The 25,860-nt window shown below is 38.3% G+C and overlaps 1 protein-coding gene across 2 annotated transcripts; it reads left to right on the top strand.

Annotated features, from left to right (window-relative positions):
- The first annotated feature begins 1,082 nt into the window (after positions 1 to 1,082).
- LOC127156979 (ras association domain-containing protein 8) lies at positions 1,083 to 25,700 on the top strand. 2 transcript variants are annotated; one of them, XM_051100164.1, is made up of 6 exons: positions 1,083 to 1,358; positions 5,471 to 5,517; positions 14,142 to 14,345; positions 19,814 to 20,778; positions 23,286 to 23,430; positions 25,245 to 25,700. In XM_051100164.1, exons 3-6 carry the CDS (start codon positions 14,243 to 14,245, stop codon positions 25,364 to 25,366), a joined length of 1,335 nt encoding a protein of 444 aa, XP_050956121.1. In that variant the 5' UTR covers positions 1,083 to 1,358; positions 5,471 to 5,517; positions 14,142 to 14,242; the 3' UTR covers positions 25,367 to 25,700. The 2 variants fall into 2 exon arrangements, with proteins under 2 accessions (XP_050956121.1, XP_050956120.1); XM_051100163.1 differs by lacking the exon at positions 5,471 to 5,517.
- The last annotated feature ends 160 nt before the right edge of the window (positions 25,701 to 25,860 follow it).

Here is a 25,860-nt window from a genome sequence, read left to right as displayed (position 1 = left end):
CACTAGAATTCCAGAAATAGTTTACTACGAAAAAAGCCTGATGATTGATGACATATATCATGCTTGCGGTTTACTCTACACAAACCTAAGTTTTAATTTTGAGTTCACTTTTAATTATTACTTATATATTTTTATTATAATGGATGTAATTATAAAATATTTCGCAAAAAAAAAAAAAAAAAAAAAAAAAAAATGTACCCAACAGGGTAAAAAAAAAAAAAAACGTCTTTAGCACAATCTATTATTTCATTTTATCAATCAAACTGCAGTTGGGTTATTTTGATTAAGTAAAAATAACTAAAAAAAAATACAGATAACTAGCACAATCAAAAAACATGATGATAAAAATGATTTTTGAAAAAGAAAAGTGTTTTTGCAAATAAACTCTTCGTGTGTGTGTGTGTGTGTGTGTGTGTGTGTTAATTTATATAATGATTTACAAGATGCAAATCAAAAAACGCTAAAGACACAAGGGGTCAGTATTTCCATGGTTTTGTAATTTAAACAATGACGTCAAACTGTTTTTGCTATATTCAAATGTTTTGTCTTTTTTTTAAATTAATGGTTATTAAGAATTAATAAGCGTCATTACTCGTTGTAAATTATTATTCAAACCGCTTGTGAAACGTTGACGTCGTTGATTGTCACGTGGTGCGTGTTACTTTTCTCAGCGCTGGCTGATCAAACCGTTGGTAATTAAGGAATTCTTTTACATAGATATCGCTGGGGCAATTTATATTTCAGTTTAGAATCCAAATGTAATGATTAATCATTTAAATTATTTAAATGGCATCTCTTATTGTGCAAATATATCAAATCAAACAAAAAAAAGTCTAGAGATAGGCTTTGGTTTTCTGAGCCGTCAAGCGCCCTCTTCAGGAAGAAAACTGTATTCACACAAGTCCCACCTCCTGCGACGAGATGGGCCAATAGGAGCCTCCCAAGCGGTCTCTGATTGGACTGTTTAGATGCACTTCAAGTGCTTTACCAATAATATCACACGATGATGAGAATGAGGGCGGGACTTGACAGAATACGGCGAGTAAGATCAGATGCTCGTATTTTCCACATTCTAGCTCGGATGGACTGACTGCAGCACAGCGTGAAAACTTTTTCCTGTGGGGCGGTGATCCTTACGGATGAAATCCGCTAATTTACTCAGACTTTTGCGCCGTAAAAAACACAAAATATAAGAGCAGCTCGTATATATTTAGCAAACGGAGCTGAATAGTAAGTTTTAACACAGAAAATACCCTGAATATTACGATGTCCTTTTAATTTATTGCTCAAACTTTGGTCATTGTAACATCGGCTCGGACAAAAAGTGGATAAATGTTTTTCTACATTTAGCCATAAAGGTAAGAACGTACATATTTTGCATGCGTAAAAAAATGTAATACTTAATAAACGTAACTTAAAAACAGCAGCTACATGTTCCTACGCATTTGAAATATTACGTTGAATGATTTAACTCTTAAGTCTTAATTTTGCATCTAACGTTTTAACGGAATAACAAAATCATGATTATGTCGCGTATTGTAAATATTTTGTTATGTAACTTTTAAAAACAGTATTAAAACGTTTTATTATTCTGTATACAGACCAGCATATCAGTTGACATCAGCACAAAAAGTGAGTTTATTAATCAAATTCAAAGCAGTTAATTTGATTTTATTGATGCTGTAAAATGCATGCAATAACACCCAACAGTTCAAATTGTTAAGTCATTTTTCACTGCTACTTTATGGTCTTCGTCTATATGTGACTATGGACCCCAGGGTCTTTTTTTATTTCTACATCATCTGAAAGCTGAATAAGCTTTCCATTGATGTGTGGTTTGTTAGGGTAGGACATGTTGGGATATTTGGCCGAGATACAAATATTTGAGGGTGCAATAAATCTAAATATTGAGAAAATCGCCTTTAAAGTTGTCCAAATGAAGTTCTTAGCAATGCATATTACTAATCAAAAATTAAGTTCTGATATGTTTACGGTAGGAAATTTACAAAATATTTTCATGGAACATGATCTTAATATCCTAATGATTTTTGGCATTAAAAAAAATTGTTAATTTTGACCCATACAATGTATTTTTGGCTATTGATACAAATATACCCGTGCTACTTAAGGCTAGTTTTGTGGTCCAGGGTCACAAATGTAAATGCAATGAATCAATACGTTTTTTGGAATGTAGATTTTATTTAATTATTGCTATTTGAAGGATCAGTCTGCTTAAAAACATAAGTATGACTATTTAAACTTGCTTCTTTGATGCAATATATGGTTATTACTAAACCCAGTTATTATCTAGCTATTAAAACGTATTTAATGCACTTTTAATTTGATTTGTGTAATAAATTAGTGTGCCATGCAATGCAATGGAAAGTTTACTGGCGTTGGTGATCGTCATTTGGTTATTTTTCTTTTATCATATCATATAATGTAGGCTATTTACTTCAAAATGCTCATTTAATCCAAAAAAGTGTCTTAAGTGCATTTTTGCATTGCCACAAAAGTACGCAAATGCTTCACAGCGGGAATGCGTAACTGCTTTACTGAAAGTGGTAAGATGAGAGATTATTAATAAACCACTTAGTCACGTTGACACTTCATCCAGTACCCTCGTAACTCAGTTTTTGGCTGGTCCTTCAAAGCTAGCCTGCTGATCACAACCATGGCAAAAGAACAAAGGCAGTATTATATCCAGCTAAACGTGCCATCCAGATGTTAGCGATTCTGCCAGTCTACGTCCTAGCCGTGGGCGTGGAGGTGGGTTTTGGGGGTCGACGTTTATTCTCAAGTTTATTAAAGCACCTCAGCTGAGACTTGAGACTCAACAAACTCTGAGATTTACAAGAGCGAAGGCGGTCTCTTGCTGGTGCGTAGTTAAATACCACAGTAGGTAGACTGTTCTTGCCATCTAACGTTCCTTAGAGAAGGACTTTGTTTAAAACCTGGCACGGTTTTATTCCCTTCATAGTTTGGAGGAAAGCGTTGTTTTCTTGATACCTTCCATGAAAGCTCCTCATTGTTTTTTACTCGCACAAGCTAAATGTGCCAAACTATGTGAAAGAATCAAGCATAGCAAAGTACATTTTAGGACACCCAGGGGATTTAGGAACAAGATTTTGAGATTTCTCTGTGAATTCACTCACTTTCTTCCAAAAGCTCAGGTTATTGTTTTAGTGGGGTGGGGAACGAAGGTTTGTTTTGCTTCCTCCGTCGTCCCAGATGGGAGATTTGGTGAGGACACAGTTCTCCTCTGTGTTTGGCAGATGGGAGGTCTTTCGTGGTTCAATTTGATTGTGTAGTGGTGTTGTTTGTTTACTCAGTGTTAGATTTGCACCTTAATTTTCCCTTGGGAAGGAACAAGGTTCAAAACACAAGGCTTAAAAATATTTTCCAAATCTGCTGTAGCTCATTTAAGAGAATAGCAGGAAAAAACAGTTCTTCTAAATCAAAATAACTATTTGAACTTTAGTATCAAAACCTGCTTTGTGAAAAATAGCATTCATGTAACTCATAGGCGATGACTGCAAATTTAAGTCTTTGATTAGAGAAAGCAAGAGGGGGGCTAGAAACATCTTATCTCCTTCGGTGTTCACTGCCCAGCTGCGTGGAATGTGTAACCTCAATGTTATCAGTTTCCATGGTGTAAAATCAAGGCCCAAGTCTTTGGATAACCACCTGCATGCCTTCAAGCTTCAACAATGCCTTAGTCACTAGCTAATCTTCACTATACAGTGGACCCAAAAAGTAAAGGAATAGTTCTTTTTACTTATCCTCATATCGTTCCAAACCTGTATGACTTTTAATTGTTTGTGGAACATAAAAGATATTTTAAAGAATGTTTCAGCTGTTTTTGTTCATATTATGAAAGGGTTAGTTCACCCAAAAATCAAAATCCTGTCATTAATTACTCACCTTCATGTCATTCCAAACCTGTAAGACCATCGTTCATCTTAGGAAACAAATAAGATATTTTTGATTAAACCCAACTCTTTATGACAGCATAGACAGCAATGCAACTACCACGTTTAAGGCCCAGAAAGGTAGTAAGGACATTGTTAAAATTGAAATAAATCAGAGGCATTGTGAATTTTTAAAAAACGGTGGGACTGGCTTATGTTGTCCACAGTTTTGAGTGCTGCTCGACAGAATAGATCATGCTGTGATCATGTCTTGTGCATATTTCCATCCTAAATAAAAAGCTATTTTTTAACCTTTCCTTTTAACTAAAAAGGAAAATGATACATTTGGTTCTGGTCCGCTTTGCGTTCACACTGGCATTTTTGACAGCGAACCTAACTAAATACTCCAAACACAAGGAAAAGGTGCGTTCGACTTAATGCGGAATACTTAAGTCAGATGCACCTAATGCCGTCTGCTGGACTAAGCGCACTCATTGTTGTGTGTATATGATTTTATTTTCACCACCTGCAAGCTCACGAAGAGCTCAAAAAAGGCACTTTACCTCGACGTTGCTCCAAGTTTGCCCTATGCTCATTTTGTTTTGCTTTTGTTTGGTGCGCACCAGGATTCGTATGGCAGCATTCACACTTACTCAAATGAACCGCACTAACAGAGTTAATTTCGATAAAACCAAACATGACAAGTGTGAACACACCCTTAAACACTTATGTCTTGTTCCATTCGTGTGTAATAAATGCATCTCTACTGCTGATCTGTGGGCTATGCAGACAAAATTACAATTTGAAATCAATCAGAGCTACAGAAATCTATTGCAGTTTTTACAAGTGAAGCTTCATATTGTGAGAAGGCTACTTTCTACGACCTTTATATCCTGCAGTCTTGGTGAAATTAGGTTCCCCCAATCTAAAAAACAAGATTTGAAATCGATTCTTGGAATCGAATCCCATTGATTTCAGGATCAGGAATCGGAATCAGACTCAATTCCAAAAATTCCGGAATTGAACAGGCCTAAAAGTAGTCCATGTGACAATAGTGGTTCAACCATAATTTTATGAAACTGCGAGAATACTTTTTGCGCACAAAGAAAACAAAAATAACGTCTTATTTCAACAATTTCTTCTCTTTCGTGTCAGTCTTGACGCACGTTCACGAGATACTTTTATACCCTTCATGGACCTCGAAAGTTTTGGTTCCCATTTACTTTTGTAAAACGGACAAAAAAAGATCAAACATTGTTCAAAATATCTATCTATCTATCTATCTATCTATCTGCGTTTCTTGGAGTGTTTTTATTCTTGGAACGGTTTCAGCCGAGGCCTGCAACTAATTATGGGAGAGTGCATAAATTGCTAGTAATTACATGTAGCATGGCAGCTAGCACAAGCACAAGCACAAGCAGAATAAAAGGTTAATCCAAAATAGCTTGGCAATAGTAACAGCACACCATCGTTTCTTGAGAAATTAGCTCATTCACTCTGGTTTTGGATAGACCTCAGGTCTTGTATAATTTGTTTTTAATTTGATCCTTTCCTCACAGACTTTGGGGTTTAGCCTCTGCCAGGAGTTTACTTGATTCTACTAAAGGTAAGGTTTTGTTGGTTTTACGCTATGTTTAACTTCCCATGTAGAGGATATGTTTTTTGTCTGTACTAGCTTTTATCGAGTTTTTGGATTAGCCAAATCTTAAATTTTTCCTTAAGTGAATGCCTGTACAAAAACCCGCATCCAGAAATGCCTTCCAAAGTTTAACTTTTGTTTAGCGGTTTGTTCAATGTTAAGTTTGAGCAATAATAAGTTTTGTCTGTCTTAGCAAGCACTACAAATTATTCTCTTAGTCATAGACAAAGCATAAGGAGGAGGTGTTTGCCAAATGTTTTTAATAAGTAGGTGGTAATGAAATGTGTTGTTTATATTTACACACAAAGTTGGACAAGGAGCACAGTGAAATTGGCAGGAAAACATTGGGTACCTTACTTCATTGATTCCTGAGGGAAAATTCAGATGCCTGAATCACGAGTATGAGCAATGGTAGGAGGATATTACTCAGTTGAGTTCATTGAGATAGCGTTAGAAAGAGAAATTGTGGAATGTATACCTCCTTCCTGCTTTCTGTCTGCAAACAACAGCTTCTGTCACATTTCCCAGTGCAAGAGTTTTCTTCACACCATACTGATGGGCTGAATGCTACTAGAGTATAGATAAAAGATACAGAAATAAGTGGTTTATTGACATCAGATCCTGAGAAGAGACATTCAGAATTTTTAAAGAACACAGACGCAGCCAATGCATTTCCGTAACGAACAACGCAAGAGCAGCACAAATTAGTGTAGGGTCGCACACAAACAGAGCTGATAATAATCTGGTACGTGCAATCTACTAACAACACAGGCACAAAGTGGATTAAAGGGAAGCCTGGGTATTAAAACTTACATGGCCCTTATATAGCATAAATGATGTTTCTTACTAAAATATGTAGTTGAAAACCCATGAAAGATTTACGTTATTTAAAAATCCACATCGTTTTATGTATATTTTGGACTATGGGGGGGTGGCATTATTTTGATGACGTGAAATGGTTGCACTCGGTGAGCTACTGCCACTACCCGTTGCTATTTTTACTGCAACACAGCTTGGAAAATAAAATACTGATACGATGGCCAGAACTACTGAGAGGGCCTACAGTTGGCGATGGATCAGAGGTTGCGTTAACCGAAAAAAGACAGATTTTTTTTATAAGTGATGGAAAAATCAGAAGGCCTTGCGTCATTTTGACAGATTACACTGAGAATGATCTATTGTAGATTGTAGCTGCAATCCCACCCCTGTCCAGTTGGTGGCGAGCGTGCTCCAGTCTGGCAGCAGAGCACGGGATACAGAACAAAAACGAGACTGTCACGAATGTTTTCCTATGCGTTTGATTACACAAAGGCGAGTATACTGAAGCTACAGCGGTCTATCACGCCACATTAAAGAGCGCCAAAGCGGTATTTATTGCTTAAATGTCCTAATAAAATGGACAGAATTTGAAATCTGAGACTTTGTTTCATATCAAAAGTAACACACAGCCTAGCCTATTGCTATTTATTGAAAGGAAGACGCACTACCCACTGTTCATTCATCAGCTGAAAACAACATAGAACAAAAGATTGATTGTGATTTAAGAATCGATATTGGTTCATTAAAATGAGAATCTATTAAAATCAAGATTTTTTTACCCAGTGTATTTTGTTGTTTTGAAACACTACAGTGTTTTGAAAATGTGTTATTCAAATTCAAATATGAAAATTAAAATGACGGGTAATAATAGATCATGGTAGAATTTTTTACTACACTGATAAGCGTAGGCTTAAACCAAATGCTGTACCATAAATTTTTTCCCCACAAGGACTCTAAACGCCCCTGGATATCGAGTGAAATCCATGCTGAGAAACTCCTTGACGTCATGACAAGTGTCGGCATGTTTACATCCTGTCAGGATGGCGTCTAGCGTTTCTTGTCTCTGCCGTTTGTAAGCTCTTTAAGTAGCTGTGTTCGACTAAAAGCCTCAAAGACATAAGGGCTAAAGTGGAGAGAACAAAGACGCAGGTCTTTAGGAAGTTTTATTCGTCCACAGGCATCTACCCATCCTTTTGTCCTCTTATTTTTGCTAAGAAAGTAGTGAAGACTTACAGTGCTTCTCTTGTTGACCTTTGACTGAAAATTACAATGAAAAGCCACACAATGTGGTCATCATATCAATATGTTATTTTAAGAGTTGCGTTACGGTTAAAAATATCAATAGGTAGTGCCAGTAGCTCACCAAGTGCAACCATTTCACACCATTGAAATAATAAAGTCTAAATGTGTATTAAACAGTGGCTTTTTAAAATAACATAAATCTAATGGGTTTTCTACTATATTTGTTATATTAAGCCATAAACTCTTAATACCAGGGGTTTCCTTTAAGACATGCTTTTTGAGGGCATAAATAATAGTAAATAACCAGTGAATTGACTACCAGAAACCTTAGTAAATCACCTTGCCTGATTTATTTAATTACTCTTCTGCCATAAAAGTTTCATCTGATAGGCAAACTCCTACAAATGTATATGCAGTAAGTTCAGCCGCAAAAATAACACTGTCCATGCTCTTTCATCGCTATTTCACCGCGTGCCTTTAGTAAATCCTGACATTAGTTTTTAACAACAAAAGAGGGTTTTGGCCCATAGTTTTCATGTGGGATGATGTCATCATGATGAAGTCAGAGAAGGATCCATCAAATGTACAGTCAGTTCCCAAATGCTTCATTGTGACTTCCACAAATGGTGCTTGATTCATTCTGCAGTGCTCCTTTTAGACTAAGTGATCACTTGTGCTCAGCGTGATGTGCTGATGATTGAATGGAGTGCTCATGGTGGGGCGCCAATCAAACTCAACACAGTCTCTTTCTGATTAACACCGGTGGCCTGAACAAAACAGTTCAAAATGGCCAATGTAGCTCCAGCACTTCTCAGTTTCCACACTTGACTTGGACGTGTCTTGTGATGATCGTTTTCTGTTCCATGAGACCATAAATTGTCTCTTTGCCCAAAAAACTCAGAGTATATTGAGGCATTGAATTAATGTAGCTTTTTACTCCTATCATTGGCTTTTCTTGTTTCTTCTGCTCTTGCATTGTGAAAAAGACTACAAATACTATGCACTTGTGATTTGATCATATGTTAAAGAGGTTAAACTTTAAATGACGTTTTGAAATTACATCTTGTACTACGTCTGATCGGACGACCTTTGTTCCCTTGTGTTTTTGGTTAATTCAGTCAAACATATATGCAGCAGACGTGAAGTCATCCGTTAACTGGGCTTCCTTGCTTCAGTGATCGCTCCTGGAAAAATGTCAGAATAGAGTCGGCTGCAGGCCACTTTTGCGTTAGTCGGAAGAGGACGCGTAAAATGGCCCCACAATGCATCCGACTGCCATAGTCGGACAGGACTCCATCTGTTGTCATAGACGCTAAAGGGTAGTAAAAATGAAGGACAAAACACTTATCTGCTCACCGAAGGGCAAAATGGAGATACTGTGTGTAACAAACATCACATTTTTGACTGAGTATTTCACACCTAAATAGAGATGAAGAAAGAGTGAATGTTGCGTGACAATTCCAAGTGGGATTTCTGTATAAATTTATGGGCCAATTTGAATGTCCTTGCATTGGCAGCCCGGATTCTGATTCCAAACCAAGCGTAAATCAAAAATTAGAAATTTGGCAAGAACTCCACATTGACTCCAGTAGCTATTTGGTTTTGTTGTAATAAGCGCTCTTTTTCCATTTTGGCTCAGACAGAAGAGCTCTTATAGGGGTTCCACCGCACCATATGTCTCCGCACTAAGCCAGAGATATTCAGTGTACTCCTCCTTACGGAGTTGAAAAGAAGCAATTGAAAAGCCATCTTTTTGTTGGGAAGTTCTTGGAAATAATAGCTTGATTGTTTAATGCAAAGTATTATTATATCATGCAGACAGTTGGGTTACTCCTGCAGAAATAGTAGAGCGTGGCAATAGAAACGCCAAGGTCATGGTTTGATTTCCAGGAACATGTCCTGATAAAATATGTAATGATAAAAACTGCTGCTTTGGATAAAAGTTTCAATTTTAAGCTCAAAAACTGAATTATGAATGAATTATACTGTATCCAGAAGTGCCTGTTAAGAAAAGAAAAGTTCAGTCATCAGTTTTTATTTTTTCAATCACCTAGGATTTTGAACGCAAGTCTTCTGTTGAAAAAACGTAGAAAAATGTATGATTTAACAACTTGGATTTTAGTCCCAAAAAGAGTTGTGGACTTTAAGGACTGCACATCGTTTTTTATGAGTAATGCATGATTTTGTGTGCTTGCAGATTTTATTAGTGCAGGACGGGTGTAGTATTTCATTCAGAGAGGAGCTCTGTCTTGATGCTGTGGTCTTTGGCTGCTCAGTGCTCTACTTTTCCAGCGCAGTGCCCCATACAGTCAGTAAATCGTCCCTGTCCCTCCTCTGGAGCCAAACTCAAAGCTCTATAAACATAATGAAGAGATGAAAAGAACGGATGTGTTTTGACATTAGAGCCTCTTCAAAGAACTAGAGCAAGCAGAAGAAATAAAAGCGTCCTGAATATAATAAAAAAAAGGTGGCTATGCATAAAAAAACAAAAAAAATTGCATAGAAAAATGTTTTTTTTTTGTTTTTTTTTAAATATTTAAGGATTAGTTCACTTCCAGAATAAAAAAATCCTGATAATTTACTCACCTCTATGTCATCCAAGATGTTTATATCTTTTTGTCTTCAGAAAAAAAAAAAAAAGATTAAGGTTTTTGAGAGAAATATTTCAGGACTTTTCTTAATATATTGGGCTTTAATGGGAGTCAGTGGGTTGAAGGTTCAAATTGCAGTTTCATGATCCCACGATCCCAATTGCATGATCCCAGCTGAGGAATAAGGGTCTTATCTAGTGAAATGATTAGTAATTTTCTAAAAAAAAAGTAAAAAAATAAATATATATATATATATATATATATATATATATATATATATATATATATATAATAGTTTTTATCCACACATGCTTGTCTTGCACTAGCTCGAACTCACACATCACAAAGTCACATTAGAAAGGTCACACATGGTGTACGTGAAATACCGACCCAGTGTTTGTGCAAAGTGAATGTGCAAAGAAGGTCAGACGCCCTTTACAAAAAAAGGTAAAATGACGTCGGGCGATTTTGAAGTTGGACTCATAGCCAATAGTTGACTAACCGTTAGTCAACAAGAAGAGGCTTGGTTGACCAAAATTGTATTAATCGCTTAGTCACAGAAAAAAATTCCGCAGGAAGTGGCCAAGTCACGCAGTCCGTCATTAACGGCTGGTTTATGTGGTAATACAGTACGTCGGGCAGAACATCAAAACGCTCACTTATCATTCATCAACCTCAAATATGGCTTTTCATCTAAAATATGCAAGTAGTACCAACTTTACATGGATGCTCAATTTAATGTTTATTTAGAAAAATGTGTGCTATTGAAGTGTCTGTGTGGAGTGTGGAAGCTGCATGACAGATGGAGGTGCTGGTGCGATCATTTGCTCTTAAAATACTCCATGTTTGGTTATACAGATAAAAGTAATACACCTTTTGAATTTGTAAAGACTCTACATTTTTTTTTTTGTGCACTAAGAATAAAAATGAAACATTGCACTTTTGTAAATTACTAAAAGGAAACAAGATGCGCTTTCTGCCGTCTCTGAGAGCTTGAGCGTGAAACTTCGAAACTCTGTGTATACTTGCCTTACAGACATTAAAATTATACCTATAGAGAGTGAAATGTCTGCTTTTAAATTGACCAATTCAAATAGAAAAATATTCTGAGATTATGTAATCCGTATGAAATGTGCATACAGGCGCATCATTGCTGCTGAGATGACGAGTCAGTGATGCTGACTTCATCTCCTAAGACGAAAACAAAGAAAACATTATCAAGAAATTATTAAAACGTTAATACAGTTTCCCTGCTGTTTTTCCAGATATTCGTTCATTAAAATGAAAATCTATTAAAATCGAGAAATCTTTTTTTGTTTGTTTTTCAGCCTTAGTGTATTTTGTTGTTTTTAATAAAATAAAATCAATTAAATGTGTTATTATAATTAAAATATGAAAATTAAAATGACGGGTAATAATAGATTATGACGTATAGTGCGGTTGTATTTTTCTTGCGCGCCTCGTGGCACGCATCCCTACATCAGTCCCTCACTGACAGAATTTCATGTGAAATGTTAACATAATATTACCGTAATTTTAGATTCAGACTTGTAAAATCATGAAGCCCCTCCCCCCAGCACGCCCCAAATAAAATAGTTTCTACAACTATGGCTGGACCTTTCCAACATGATTACGCAATGTGTGAAGTCGAGCTAGTGCAAGATGAGCATTTGTGGTTAAAGCATATACATTTTTAGTTAAGTGTAATTTAAGGTTTGTATTATTGATTATAAGAAATAAAGTCACTACTGTGATATTTAGAGTCAAATCGTAAGATAGATTATGAGAAAACATTTTGTAGTCTTCCTTAGTCTCTGGTCTTGTAAATGGACTCGAACCTCTTTTGGATTGTGAGTCTCAGTTCACTATTCATTTATAGACTATAAATTGGCTTCTATAAACTGCTAACATGCATGTGGAGAGCTCTGTATATTCTGATTGATTCTCCTGTGCTATTGAATTTTACTCATTTGTTTTACTCACATTTTTCTGATTTGTGGAGCTTATGTTGAATTACTTAGGATACTGGAACTATTTGCTTTGGATTATTATTGTACATTTTTTTAGTAAATCTTCAAGTGGAGCTTACGCTAGTCTGTTTTTACATCACAGTATGCGTAACGTTCTCTTTGCTGAGAGAATAAACTGAGATCTTGTGAATTTTCTCTGCAAAGCTGAAGATCTGCTCAGGCGTGCATGGTTTGCCAGCCCCGTGGTCCTAAAATTGTACCTGTTCGCAGAAGTGGGAGGAACATAATGTCAGGTCCAGCTGGTCTCACTGTATCCAGCAGGACGTCCGCACTGCAGCCAACTGTTTTTTATGTCATCCTCCTCCTCTTCACACCCTCGGCACACCTCCACAAAAAGCAGATTCATGGCCAATTCGTTTCTTGGAAAATATGCTATTTTGGGGCCACGCGTGAGCTGTTGTTTTTAAGAAAGTAAATCATTTTTTAGACAGGAGTGTCTTGTTTCTTTGTTGAATACAAAAGAAGAGCTGAATGTTGAACTAGTCGGAGATCTGAGGAAGGAAATGTGTCCATCTGGAAGCACAGAGGTCTCCTGCTAATAGCACAGTCATTTCCTTGTTCAAAGCTTTCCTGATTAGGAAATGCTCTCATTATAACACTTGTCTTTGTTCCTAGACAGATGCGGATTGTATTTTAGATTGTTGTAAAGTTAACAGATATTTGTTTAAGCTAAAAAAAGTTCTAAATGTGTATATTAAGTTCTTTTAATGGATTTCTAACCATAAATGGTTTTCAAAACTTTGAAACCTCATTAAAAGTAAACAAGACAGAACAAATCTTGTGGGAATGAATCATTTGCATTTACACAAGAAACTAAAGCAGGAAAGCAATAGTGGTAGAAGGATAGTTCACACAAAGTGGCCATCAGTCATCATTTACTTACCCTCATGTCATTCCAAACCTTAAAGGAGAAGCTGGCTTCCAGAACAACAATTTACAAATAATCTACTCATCCCCTTGTCATCCAAGATGTTCGTGTCTTTCTGTCTTCAGTCGTAAAGAAATTATGGTTTTTGAGGAAAACATTTCAGGATTTTTCTCCATATAATAGAGATGTTCTGTACTGGAATTAGTTGACCTGTTTCGAGTCTACGGGTTTTTCAAGTCATTTGTTCATCTTATGGGGCTGTCACGTGATGAACGAACGACTTAAACCCGAAAACTTGTCAGATAAGAGGTGAGGTGAGCTAATCATCGTCTGTGTACTGAGTATGGCGAAAAACTCATCTTATTTTCTCCTACAACTTGAGAGGAGGACATTGTTGTACCTTTTTGTCTGTAAACTGCATTTGACTTACTTCCACTTTCTTAGTCTTTGCTTTGTAAACAATGGGCCTGTAGTTCCGCGTGACCTTTTGATGTGATTCAACAGTATATAGCGTTGTGAACGTGCATCCCAGAGCCTGTGCTACATGAGCTTTTGTCCTTAAAAAGTATACAAAATTTTATTTTCTGAAAAAAATGTCTGATCGTTCCGCTAGATAAGACCCTTCTTCCTCGGCTGGGATCGTTTAGAGCCCTTTAAGGCTGCATTTAAACTACATTTTGGAAGTTTGAAATCGGGGCACTGGTAAAGTCCATTATATGGAGAAAAATCCTGAAATGTTTTCCTCAAAAAACATAATTTCTTCTCGACTGAAGACAGAAAGACATGAACATCTTGGATGACAAGGGGGTGAGTAAATTATTTGTTAATTGTTGTTCTGGAAGTGGACTTCTCCTTTAAGAAAGCTCAAAAATATCACCACAAGTGATCCATATGTGTTTTATATTTCTGTCCTCTGGCGCAAAAACAAAAGTTTGAATCCATTTTAGACGCCCACGCTTTTTAGTATGAGAGTTACCCACACAATGCAGAGAGGTATATATCATTTCCAGGTGTTTCCTAACCCGTATTGTTTTTTTGCAGAATTACTGTGAGGGGGTGACGGCTGTAACGTTGGACCCCTGGAGCAGGACGGAATGACGTCACAGACCAGTAGCCCCAGACCCTCCAGAGATTGACCCGGGATGGAGCTGAAGGTGTGGGTCGATGGAGTCCAGCGTGTGGTCTGTGGGGTCACAGAGGCCACCACCTGCCAGGAAGTGGTCATCGCTCTGGCTCAAGCCATTGGTAGGGCATCTCAATATGAAGTTGCTCTTTTAATGCAGTCCTTTATATTTTAAAAAGTTGTAGGGAAAAGTGTTGGAGAAGCTACTTTAAAACTGTAGTTTGTTAAATGTTGGAGATGTTTCTTGAGGAAAACATTCATGAATTTTTCTCCATATAGTGGACTTCAGTGGTGCCCCCAAGTTTAAACTTCCAAAATGCAGTTTAAATGCAGCTTCAAATGGCTCTAAACGATCTCAGCTGAGGAAGTAGGGTCTTATCTAGCGAAATGATTGGCCATTTTTGAAACAAATTGACAATTTATTTACTTTTTAACCTCAAACGCTCATCTTGTCTCGTTTTCTTCTTCAATGTCAAAATCGTCCTACATCGCTGTTTTACCTTTTTTTGCAAAGGGTGTTTGATCTTCTCTGCATGTTAACTTTTTAAACACTGGGTTGGTACTTTTGCAGCGATGTAGGACGATTTTGAAGTTGGAAAAGAAAATGAGATAAAAAGTATATAAATTTTTAATTTGTTTCAAAAATAACTGATCGTTTTGCTAGATAAGACACTTCTGCCTTGGTTGGGATTATTTAGAGCCATTTGAAGCTGCATTTAAACTACATTTTGGAAGTTCAAACTTGGGGGCACCATTGAAGTCCATTATATGGAGAAAAATTTGAAAATGTTTTCCTCAAGAAACATAATTTCTTATCGACTACAGAAAGAAAGACATGAACATCTTGGATAACACGGGGGGTGAGTAAATTATCTGTAAATTTTTGTTCTGGAAGTGGACTTCTCCTTTAAGCTACAAAAATATTCACGAGGGATAGTTTACCTAAGAATGAAAACTCACTGATTTAAAGGGATAGTTCACCCAAAAATGAAAATTACCCAATGATTTACTCATCCTCAAGCCATCCTATTGTAGGTATATATGACTTTCTTCTTTCAGATGAATACAATTGGAGTTATATTATGAATATGTATAAAATGCCCTGGCTGTTCCAATCTTTATAATGGCAGTGAATGGGTGTAGAGATTTTGAAGTCCAATAAAGTGCATCCAACCATCATAAAAAGAACTCTACGTGGCTCCAGGAAGTTAATGAAGGCCTTCTGATATGTGCGTTCATAAGAGAGTGGCGTTTCAACTTGGACGGAATGTGTAAAGCTGAGAACTAACCAAGTGAAAACCAAGTTTTGTTTACAGCAATGGAAAACCAGTCACCTCTTGGCTTACAGTTGAGGTCAGAAGTTTACATACACCTTGCAGAATCTGCAAACTGTTTATCAGACATCATACAAAATGCATGTTTTTTGTATTTTATGCTGACCTGAATAAGATATTTCACACGAAAGACTTTACATTTAGTCCACAAGAGAAAATAACTGAATTTATAAAAATAACCCTGTTCAAAAGTTTACATACACCCCTGTTTGTCCCTGAACAGTTAAACTGACCGCTGCTCTTAAGCAAAATCCTTTTTTTTTTTTTAAGCATTTTTGTGTATTTGAACCCTTTCCAATAATGGCTGTATGATTTTGAGATCCATCTTTTCACACAGAGGACAACTTAGAGACTCATATGCAACTATTACAGAAGGTTTAAACGCTCACTGATGCTTTAGGTGGAAACCCAATGCACATCCGCTGGGGTGTGAAAACTTTTTGAATTTGATTATCAGGGTAAATTGAACTTATTTTGTCTTCTGGGAAAAATGTAAGTATCTCCTGTGGCTTCTGAAGGGCAGTACTAAATTAAATCTTTGTTCTGTTCAAAAGTTTTCACCCCCCCGGCTCTTAACGCATTGCGTTTCCTTCTGAAACATCAGTGAATGTTTGAACCTTCTGTAATAGTTGCATATGAGTCCCTCAGTTGTCCTCAGTGTGAAAAGATGGATCTCAAAATCACACAGTCATTGCTGGAAAGGGTTCAAATAGTCAAATATGCTGGGAAACCAAATAATATGAGGGACCTGAAGGATTTTTCTGAAGAACAGCAAGCAGTTTAACTGTTTAGGATAAACAAGGGACTCATAAACAACTATCACTAAACAAAACACAGCTGTGGATCATTCAAGTAACAACACAGTATTAAGAATCAAGTGTATGTAAACTTTTGAACAGGGTCACTTTTTAGAAGGCCATTATTAAACCCCACAGAGCTGTGTGGAGCACTATTTATGATGGATAGACAAACAGACATTTTTTGGGGTGTTTTCTCTGATTGGATAGCTATCCGACTGTAAAAAGACCTGTAAATGCCCTCCAAAGCACAGACAAAACTGGACAAGTGTAAATGCATCTGGTTGCTGAAACCATGTAAATTTTACTCCTCCCAATGTGTTAAAATAATAAACGTGTGAGAGCATGTTATAGGTTACATGACATGTCATAGCCAGATATGACAGCGCTAATGTAACACGCATTGCCGCAGGTAAGAGTAGCTGAGGATCTCTTCAACAAGCCGACACGCAAATCTCCGCAAATGAAACTGAAAGTAAGACGCAGAAGCTCAACACACAGTCATCTTCATTAAAAGCAGTGAGACTAAATTACTATACGAGTGCTAATGCCGTGCTCTCTCATATTGCACTTTTTGCTCTTAAAATTAGCTGATGATGAATAAAATGCATCACATGTCTGTTGATTTTGTTGATGAAGATTGGATTTATATCTGTTTTGCAAAGACTTTTGGGAATACTATTTAGACCCTGTCCCAAAAGGCACACTTCATGTAGACTTGTGGTCTTGTGGATTTGCAATGGCTCCCACATGCTCATTCTCAAGTAGCACACAAGACCAAAGGGTGTCCCATTTGTCATTTTAGGTTTGGCCCACGAGCGCCCCTTTGCGACCATTTTGCACCACACTTCTGCTGAGCAGACCTCTATCCAACAGTCAGAGCAGCATTATGTCAATAAAGTGTGGAGTCAGAGGAAGAACGCAATTACAGGGTCATTTGGGACAGGCGTTAGTGATGGCTCAAATAAGTAGGTAGTTCAATGAAATGAATCATCTGAACAACACACCAAAATGAATCAGACATTCCAACACACAATATGACACAAAACACTGATAAACAATTCTGTCATGCTACTGCTATCTGTTGGAAAAAAGAAAAAAAAAAGTATTTTTACTGGAAAAGAACTTGTGCTTGTAGAAGCTGTGCTTCTATTTTGGTTGGTCATGCCCCAGCAGTGACTTAAATCATGGAAGCTATAGTAGCTAACACAGATGTCATATATTTTCAGTAATGATGAAACCATCTGGCATCCAGGTTTATTGAGTAATCATCATCCATTTTATAATTAAAAAGAAGATTAAGTATCGGAGAGTTTGTATTGGCTTTCCAACAGCTTGAGACTAGTTTAACAGCTTGTCTAAAGACATCAGGCATATTTTAAGGAGTTTCAAGGAGAGGGCCCAAATGGTCTACGAAGCTGATTTCAGTTAATTACATCACCAGTGGGACCCAAACCAATTTGTTTTTAATTCAAACCTGTCTTGGTTGACGTCACTGTTTGATTCTATTTTCAGCTGCACTCAGAGTGGTAGAATCTAAGGGCCCCCTCTTGTATTAGCGAGAAAAGAGCTGGCGCAACCAAAGTGCCCGCTGACATGGAAAATCTGACTCATTCTACTGAAAGAGAAAACTCTTAACACCACCACAGTACCTTTTGACAGTTTCGGGAGTAATCTGTATGTTTTTACAGGGGGAAGAAGGTATAAAAAATAATCATTGGTCACTGTTTTAAATGTGTATCATCTTCAGATGTAGTGCACTAACTTTATGAAGAAGAATTATTCAAGTCATTTTGCCCTTAAGCAAATGACATGGTAGAGGACAACAGGAAATGATGGGCGGAAGAGGGTGGAACGGGATTGGGAAAAACATCCCTTATATATTTGTGTATTCACATAACAATGATATAAGTCATAGCATGACAGATTTAAATAAGAATAACACTGTGGTTTTTTTCCCATTAAAGGATTAGTTCACTTTCAGGGTAAAAATTGTCTGATGATTTACTCACCTCTATGTCATCCAAGATATTCATGTCTTTCTTTCTTCAGTTGAAAAGAAATTAAGGTTTTTGAGGGAAAACATTCTAGGACTTTTCTCCATATAGTTGACTTCAAATTGCAGTTTCAATGCAGCTTCAAAGGACTCTACACAGTCCCAGCCGAGGAATAAGGGTCTTATCTAGCAAAACGATTGGTTAAAAAAAAAAACAGTGTTTACAAAGCAAATGTGCAAAGAAAGTCAAATGCTCTTTACAAAAAAGGTAAAACAACGATGTCTGACAATTTTGAAGTTGGAGGAGAAAATTAGGGTGAATTTTTCACCGTACCCTACCTTTTTGAACTGGAGTACTGAGACGAAGAACAAACCATAGACTGTAAAAAAGATGGACGACATACCTTCACTCTCTTCCATTGAAGAAAAGTGAAGCCGCCGACGCCCCAATAGGACGCGGACATATTGCGCTGATTTGCGCAGTAGAAAATTGAATACCTGAGTCTGCGCAGTAATGAGCAAAGTGGCAGAGTCAATCGCAAGCACACGCCCCTAATTAGCCTGACTGCTCCAAATTTTGTCTGCTTATTGCCGTACTAGAGGCTTGTGTTAAAATAAGGTAAATAAAACCCCAATCTCCTCCTGAACATCTCAAAAAAGTCCATTGGCACCTCAGTTTACTCACATAATCTGTCAATCTCAGCTGTCAATCATGACGTCACGCTCCCGTTTTTATAACATCACATAACGAACTAAAACCAAACTTATTTAAAAAACAAACACTTGAACTTACATCAGCATGATAAAAACCACATAAAATGACAAAAAACATTTGGAAAACAATTATTTGAAGTGAAAATTAATTCTTTAGTTTGCTGCACACCCCAGTAGATAACATGGAGAGGGCGGAGTTTATGGCCTATATTGGGACCAGCCTCCTGAGGGCGATCAAAATGTTTTGGCTTCACTTTTCAGGACTTGTGCGGCACACTTGGAACAAACCACACGTAACCTTTCCAACGTGATTGCGTAATGCATGAAGTTGCGGACGTGCATTGCAGAGCTAGTGCAAGACAAGCATTTGTGCTTAAAAAGTATATACATTATTTTTTTGACCAATCGTTTCACTAGATAAGACTCTTATTCCTCAGCTAGGCTCTATTGAAGCCGCATTGAAACTGTAATTTGGACCTTCAACTCATTGGCCAATACTAAAGTCCACTATATGGGGAAAAATCATGGAATGTTTTCCTCAAAAACCTTAATTTCTTTTCGAACTGAAGAAAGAAAGACACAAACATCTTGGATGACATAGGGATGAGCTAAATTATCAGGAAATTTTTATTCTAGAAGTGTCAATTGTACTACATAAAAGTCAATGAAAAATTACTTAGAGCACATATAATATCCATGGCTCTAGTCTTATTGGTAGTCAGCGATGTAATTCTTTTTCTTTGTCGTAGGTCGCACAGGACGCTATACGCTGATTGAAAAATGGAGGGACACCGAGAGACATCTTGTTCCTCACGAGAGTCCGGTGGCCTCTCTGAACACTTGGGGGCAGTATGCAGGTGACGTGCAGTTTATCCTACACCGTACAGGTCCCTCTCTCAATGAGTACCCCTCAACCGAAGGTCTGAATTCTCGGGGCCCAGAGCGTGGCTTGCATCGGCAGAGCCTTCCATTGATGGCCAAGCTTCGAGCTCCAGGTGACCGTTCCCTCCGTCGCCGCGAGCCACGCCGCAAATCTCTAACCTTCACCGGTGTGCCCCGCAGCCTTAGGGACATCCTTAGTGGAGGCAGGCTCAGTGACAGTAGTGCCAGACAACGAGAGGTTTTAGTGAAAAGTGCCCACAATTCGCCCTCAATGTCCCCTCGGTTATCAGGCCACCGAGTGGAGGATCTTTCCCAGCTGGTGAGACTGCAAAGGGAGACTCTTTCAGTTCTAGACAGCAGGATAGAGGCATACGAAGCAGAGCTTCGGAAGTTGACGGAGAAAAGAGTTGGACTAGAGGAGGACGAACTGTATGTAAAGATGACGGAGGAAGTTTCAAGGTTGGAAAAGCAAGTGCGAAGGAACAAGGTGGAGATTGAGGAAGAGGAATTCTGGGCAACCGAGCTCGAGATCGAGCGGGAGAGCGAGCGGCAGCTGCAGGAGCGCATCCAAGAGTTGAGCAGTCGGCTGCGTGGTTGTGAGGTGGATCTGGAACAGCGGCTAATGTCTCTGCAGGGCGTAGAGGCAGGGATAGAGGCTCAAAAGCAGCATAAGGAGAACAGAGAGAGCCAGCAGGCCAGTGAGGGGGAAGTGAAGGCTAGACTTCAGAGAGTGAAAGCAGAACTCAAGGCTCAAGCTCAACACACGGCCCAGCTTGAAAACAGCTCAAGAGCAGTGGATCGCTCGCTGTCTGAGTCATGCAAGAGACTGCAGGTACGTCAAGGTTTAAAAACAAAAACTTGAAATTGAAAGCTGCAGTGACTGAAGTTTTGCACCACTGATTCTTACTAAAAAGCTGGCGAATTGATTTTCACCAGTAAATGTTGTGTTGGCTGCAAAGAAGTCTACAATACCTGGAAAAAAAACTTAAACCAGGGGTGTCCAAACTCGGTCCTGGAGGGCCAGTGTCCTGCAAAGTGTAACTCCAACTTGCCTCAACAGACTTGCCTGGCAGTTACTAGTATGCCTAGTACTGGGATCTCCAACCCTGCTCCTGGAGAGCTACTTTCCTGCAGGCTTAGGTTTCAACCCTGCTCCAACACACCTCTCTGTAATTATCAAGTGGCCCTGAACACCTTGATTAGCTGGTTCAGATGTGTTTGATTGGGGTTGGAGCTGAAATCTGCAGGATAGTAACTCTCCAGGAGCAGGGTTGGAGACCCCTAACGTAGTAAGACCTTGATTAGCTGGTTCAGGTGTGTTTCATTAAGGTTGGAGCTAAACTCTGCAGGACAGTAGCCCACCAGGACTGAGTTTGGAGACCCATGCATTAAACCATTTCTGTTCAGCTTATACCCCTTTTCCACCAAGACAGTTTGGGTGCTGGTTTGGAGCCAGAGCCTAGTTTCAAACTGGTTCTTTGTCTTTTGACATCCAAAGCACCAGCTCCAAACCAGGAAAAGTGGTTCGGAAGTATCACCAAAACATTGCTGGGCAGTAAGAACCACTTGCGTCAGGGGTTGGGGGCGGGGTGCAGTGACCAACAAGACAAACAGAAACATTTGACCACCATATTTGAAATAGCAGCTTAACACAAACACATTGGATTCACCGTGTGTTTAGGCTTGTCCGGGATGCATCGGTGCTGTGCAGACTGGCCAGTGTGTGGCATTGGGGTGCTGCGGGAGCTGCTGGAAAGCAGACAGTTCTTTGTGCTTTTGAGTTGCTCTCGTGGTGCTTTAGTTTCGTGTGTTGATCAATCTATCTGCGCTGATGCATCTAGAACAAGCCTGTGTTTGGCGCTGTCATGCTAACGAAAGATGAGACGTATTTAGTGACAGTGCCGATAGCCTTGTGGGCAGCACACCGACATATGGCGCAATTGCGCTTAGGGTGTCCCGAGTTCGAATCCCGTCTTGTGGACCTTTCCCGATCCTGCTCCCATCTCTCTCTCCCACTTGCTTCCTGTCATATCTCCAATGTTCTGTCCAGAAAATACAAAACTGCAAACAAAAAAAAGACATTTAGTGACGTAAGACCTGGCTCTGTGGTGCTCTCTAGCCTGTGGAAAAGCAAACTGGTTCTTAAAGGACTCGCCACTTGAACCAACTCAGAACTGGCACCAGGTTCCTGCTGGTGGAAAAGGGGTAATAGTACCAGTTGTTTAGGTGGTGCCAGACTCCCTAGAAGTACGTAGAAGTAAAGGCTGAAATACACTACAAAACAGTTTGCTCTAATTTGCACATTTTGTCTGAATAAGTTGACGCTAGTTGCCGAAATTCAGAGCCATTCTCCAGATTTTGTCCAGTCAGAGTTGACAGATTTCACATAATAACTGCAGGGATCAATAACTTAAGACTATGATTCAGTCCAGCTGAAGGATATCAAACATTTGATATTTTAAGCCAAATTTTAAACACTTATGTAGGGCTGGGAAAATAAATCAATGCATCACAAAACAAGAAATGATTCAGCATCGATTCCGAGATTTTCAGAATACGTCTTGATTGTTTCTTGAGTCAATTCCAAGCCGTTTTGAACAGCTGATGGCACTGCATGCTTTAGAAACAGCCGTCTGCATTGATTTATATATTTAGAGTTTTTAGTGTGTGATGTCCAGTTTTTCTTCTGTAACCATTTACAAAGTCAGCAAGTGATTTGTGCACAGTGTTTCGAAGCTGGTCAGATTTTAAAAGTCGTGTATTGTATTTCTGTTTTAAGTCTGACGTCATGGCATTAGCTGATGGCACCACAAGAATGTGCAATTGTTAGTTCTTCATTAGTGACTAACCTTAGCTGTGATGTCAAAGCCAGCAGGGAGCATTTCCATTTCACGCTTTTAAGAGCCATCCAAAAATATCTGCATCAACCAGCAGGGACTAACAGGATCAGGCTAACCAGCCAAACCTTGGCTCATTTGTTTCCCCCACAAGGCTTCTTGAGTAGATAAATCAGCAAAGCATTGATGCAGGCTGACAAGCCTCAACAAACGGTGAACAGCATGGCTTGCTAAGGTACACCGTCTTGACTAGTACCAAACCGGAATGGACTAGCAAAGAACTTTGCACACGGAGTTCAATCCAAAACATTTCTCACTTCTTGAGATTGCTGTAAATGCAAAAATGATGCATCTGTTTGGAATCATGAGTTAATTATGTGAAACTACATTGGTGCATTGTTAATGTTTATAGCTAGTTGTTACTGCATTGCTGCAGGGTGAATGCCAGTTGCAATACTACACAAACATTTCATTAGCACCTTCTCCACCCTCTTTCCACCAGGAGAGTCAGTACGAACTGGAGCAGCTTACCAAAGAGTTGAGGCAGGTAAACCTACAGCAGTTCATACAACAAACAGGCACCAAAGTTACGGTTCTGCCCGTGGAGCCTGGCGATGAGGACTCCAGCAATACAACAGATGATAAAGGTATTGTTTTTACTGACAACATTTCCAAAATCAGTGGATATGCTCCATACAGTATGTATACTGTTAGGACTCAGCATGAATGAAAATAAGACCTCAACCATAATGAGCAATAAGTCATTTTACAAGTGTCATTAACAGCCACATCTGGTTTTAATTTAGTGCGGTGCCAAGTAGCTTTTCACTTGCACATCTAGCCAAAAACTGCAGGCCTATATAGGACATATTGGTTTGTTTGCTGCAAAACAAATAAGGCTGAGAGTGATTCAGAAGCACTGCGGAGTTTTTTGTGCTCCTTCGTCAGTGCCGTGACAGATTATAGCTGCAACGATTGACTCAGCGGTCTTGCCTCTGTCATTTACTCCGTCGAGTACAAAAATCTGTTATTTCTTTCTGGCTTTATTGACGTCAAGCCTGGGTGAAAAATAACATTACAGTTGCAAGCCTTCTGTTTGTAGATGTCACTGAGGTTGAAGTTTCCTATTATTGTTTATATTACTAATCCAAAGTGCCACCTTGTGGTTGGAGTTGGTATTGGACATATTATTCCTGAAATCATGGCCAGACAGTTTATAATATCAAAAAGCTTGGCTAATTGGTTAATTAAAAGGTTAATTTGAGTATTAGTGTACTGCATATTGAGTGTAACCTGAATCTGATCAAATAATGAGTCAAAATCACAGATGGTATTATTTCAATCTGCAGTGTGCTCTGTATTTGCAATGTATCCATACGACAGCTGAGATCAACAGTTTTCATACACCTTGCAGAATCTGCAAAATGTTAATTATTTGACCAAAATTAGAAGGATCATACAAAATGCATGTTATTTTTTTATTTAGTACTAGCCTGAATACGATTATTTCAAATAAAAGACAAGTTTTTTGGTTAGTGATAGTTGTTTATGAGTCCCTTGTTTGTCCTAAACAGTTAAACTGCTCACTGGTTTTTAGAAAAATCCTTGATGTCCCACAAATTCTTTGGTTTTCAGCATTTTTCTGTATTTGAACCCTTTCCAACAAGACTGTATGATTTTAAGATTCATCTTTTCACACTGAGGACAACTGAGGGACTCATATGCAACTATTACAGAAGGTTCAAATGCTCACTGATGCAGTGAAGAACCGGGGGTGAAAACTTTTTGAATTTGAAGATAGGGTAAATCGAACTTATTTTGTCTTCTGGGAAACATGTAAGTATCTTCTGTAGCTTCTGAAGGATAGTACTAAATGAAAAAATGTATATTTATGTAAGCAAAATAAGAAAAATGCACACCTCTTCATTCTGTTTAAAAGTTTTCACCCCCAGCTCTTAATGCATTGTTTTGCCTTCTGAAGGCATCAGACGGCATTTGAACCTTTTTTAATAGTTGCATACGAGTCTCTCAGTTGTCCTCAGTGTGAAAAGATGGATCTCAAAATCATACAGTCATTGCTGGAAGGGGTTCAATACACAAAAAAACAAAGAATTTGCAGGTTTTGAAAGACTTTTCTGAAGAACAGCAGGCAGTTTAACTGTTCAGGACAAACAAGGGACTCATGAACAACTATCACTGAAGAAAAAAAACACAGCTGTGGATCATTCAGGTAACAACACAGTATTAAAAATCAAGCATAGTATGGTGGTCTGATATTCCAAACAAGCTGTTACTGGACTAAAGCAAAGATCTATGGAAATACTTGGTCAAGACTGCACTAATTTTGATTGTTTTCTTGACTTCTTAGCACATATAGCTCAAATGAGTTTTACAGTCCCTGTAAGAGCAATGAAATATTAGACAATGTTCTTCAATTTTATTGTTTTCTTTGATTTCCCAGATTTTGCTGCATTAACTGGCTCATTGAAAAGACCAGGTTTACCTCTTCCAGCGGTCGGCAGCATCCGTGGACTCCACAGTCCGATCTCCTCAGGTTTGAATCCTGAGGGCATCTACGTCTGAGGACCATAAATCACTTCAGCAGAAGTCATTCAGAACCTCTCCGTATGTTTTAAACCGAGTTATTTCTATTCATAGCTACTTCAAGCAAAACCAACAACAGATTTGCTCATGAAGGAGAACTTCAGTGGTATCACGAACACCTCTCAAGCAGTTTTTCTGTTCCCAATCATAATACTTGATCTTGATCACAAAGAGCTGCATAGCATTTCAAATACAAACTTACAAAAGTATGCTGACTTTCATATGTATAGTAGTGTCTACTGTTAGAAAGTGATACCCGTAACCTTGTCACATAAACTAGTAGATGAAGGATGAATTACTTTGGAAGCATAAATATATTTTTGTATTCTTATTTTAGCCTCTAAAAACATTTGTATGAATGTGCAACTTTCACATTTGTGTTTACTGTTAGCAAAGATCAATCTGACCTGTGATACTTAGTTTTGTTTGTTTTTACATTTCATACTAAGGTTGATTTATCAATTTGTATAAGT

The sequence above is a fragment of the Labeo rohita genome, chromosome 25 (genome assembly GCF_022985175.1).
Source record: "Labeo rohita strain BAU-BD-2019 chromosome 25, IGBB_LRoh.1.0, whole genome shotgun sequence".
Lineage (NCBI taxonomy): Eukaryota > Metazoa > Chordata > Actinopteri > Cypriniformes > Cyprinidae > Labeo > Labeo rohita.
Note: the sequence above shows the minus strand (reverse complement) of the source record. Positions and strands in the feature narration are given on the sequence as shown.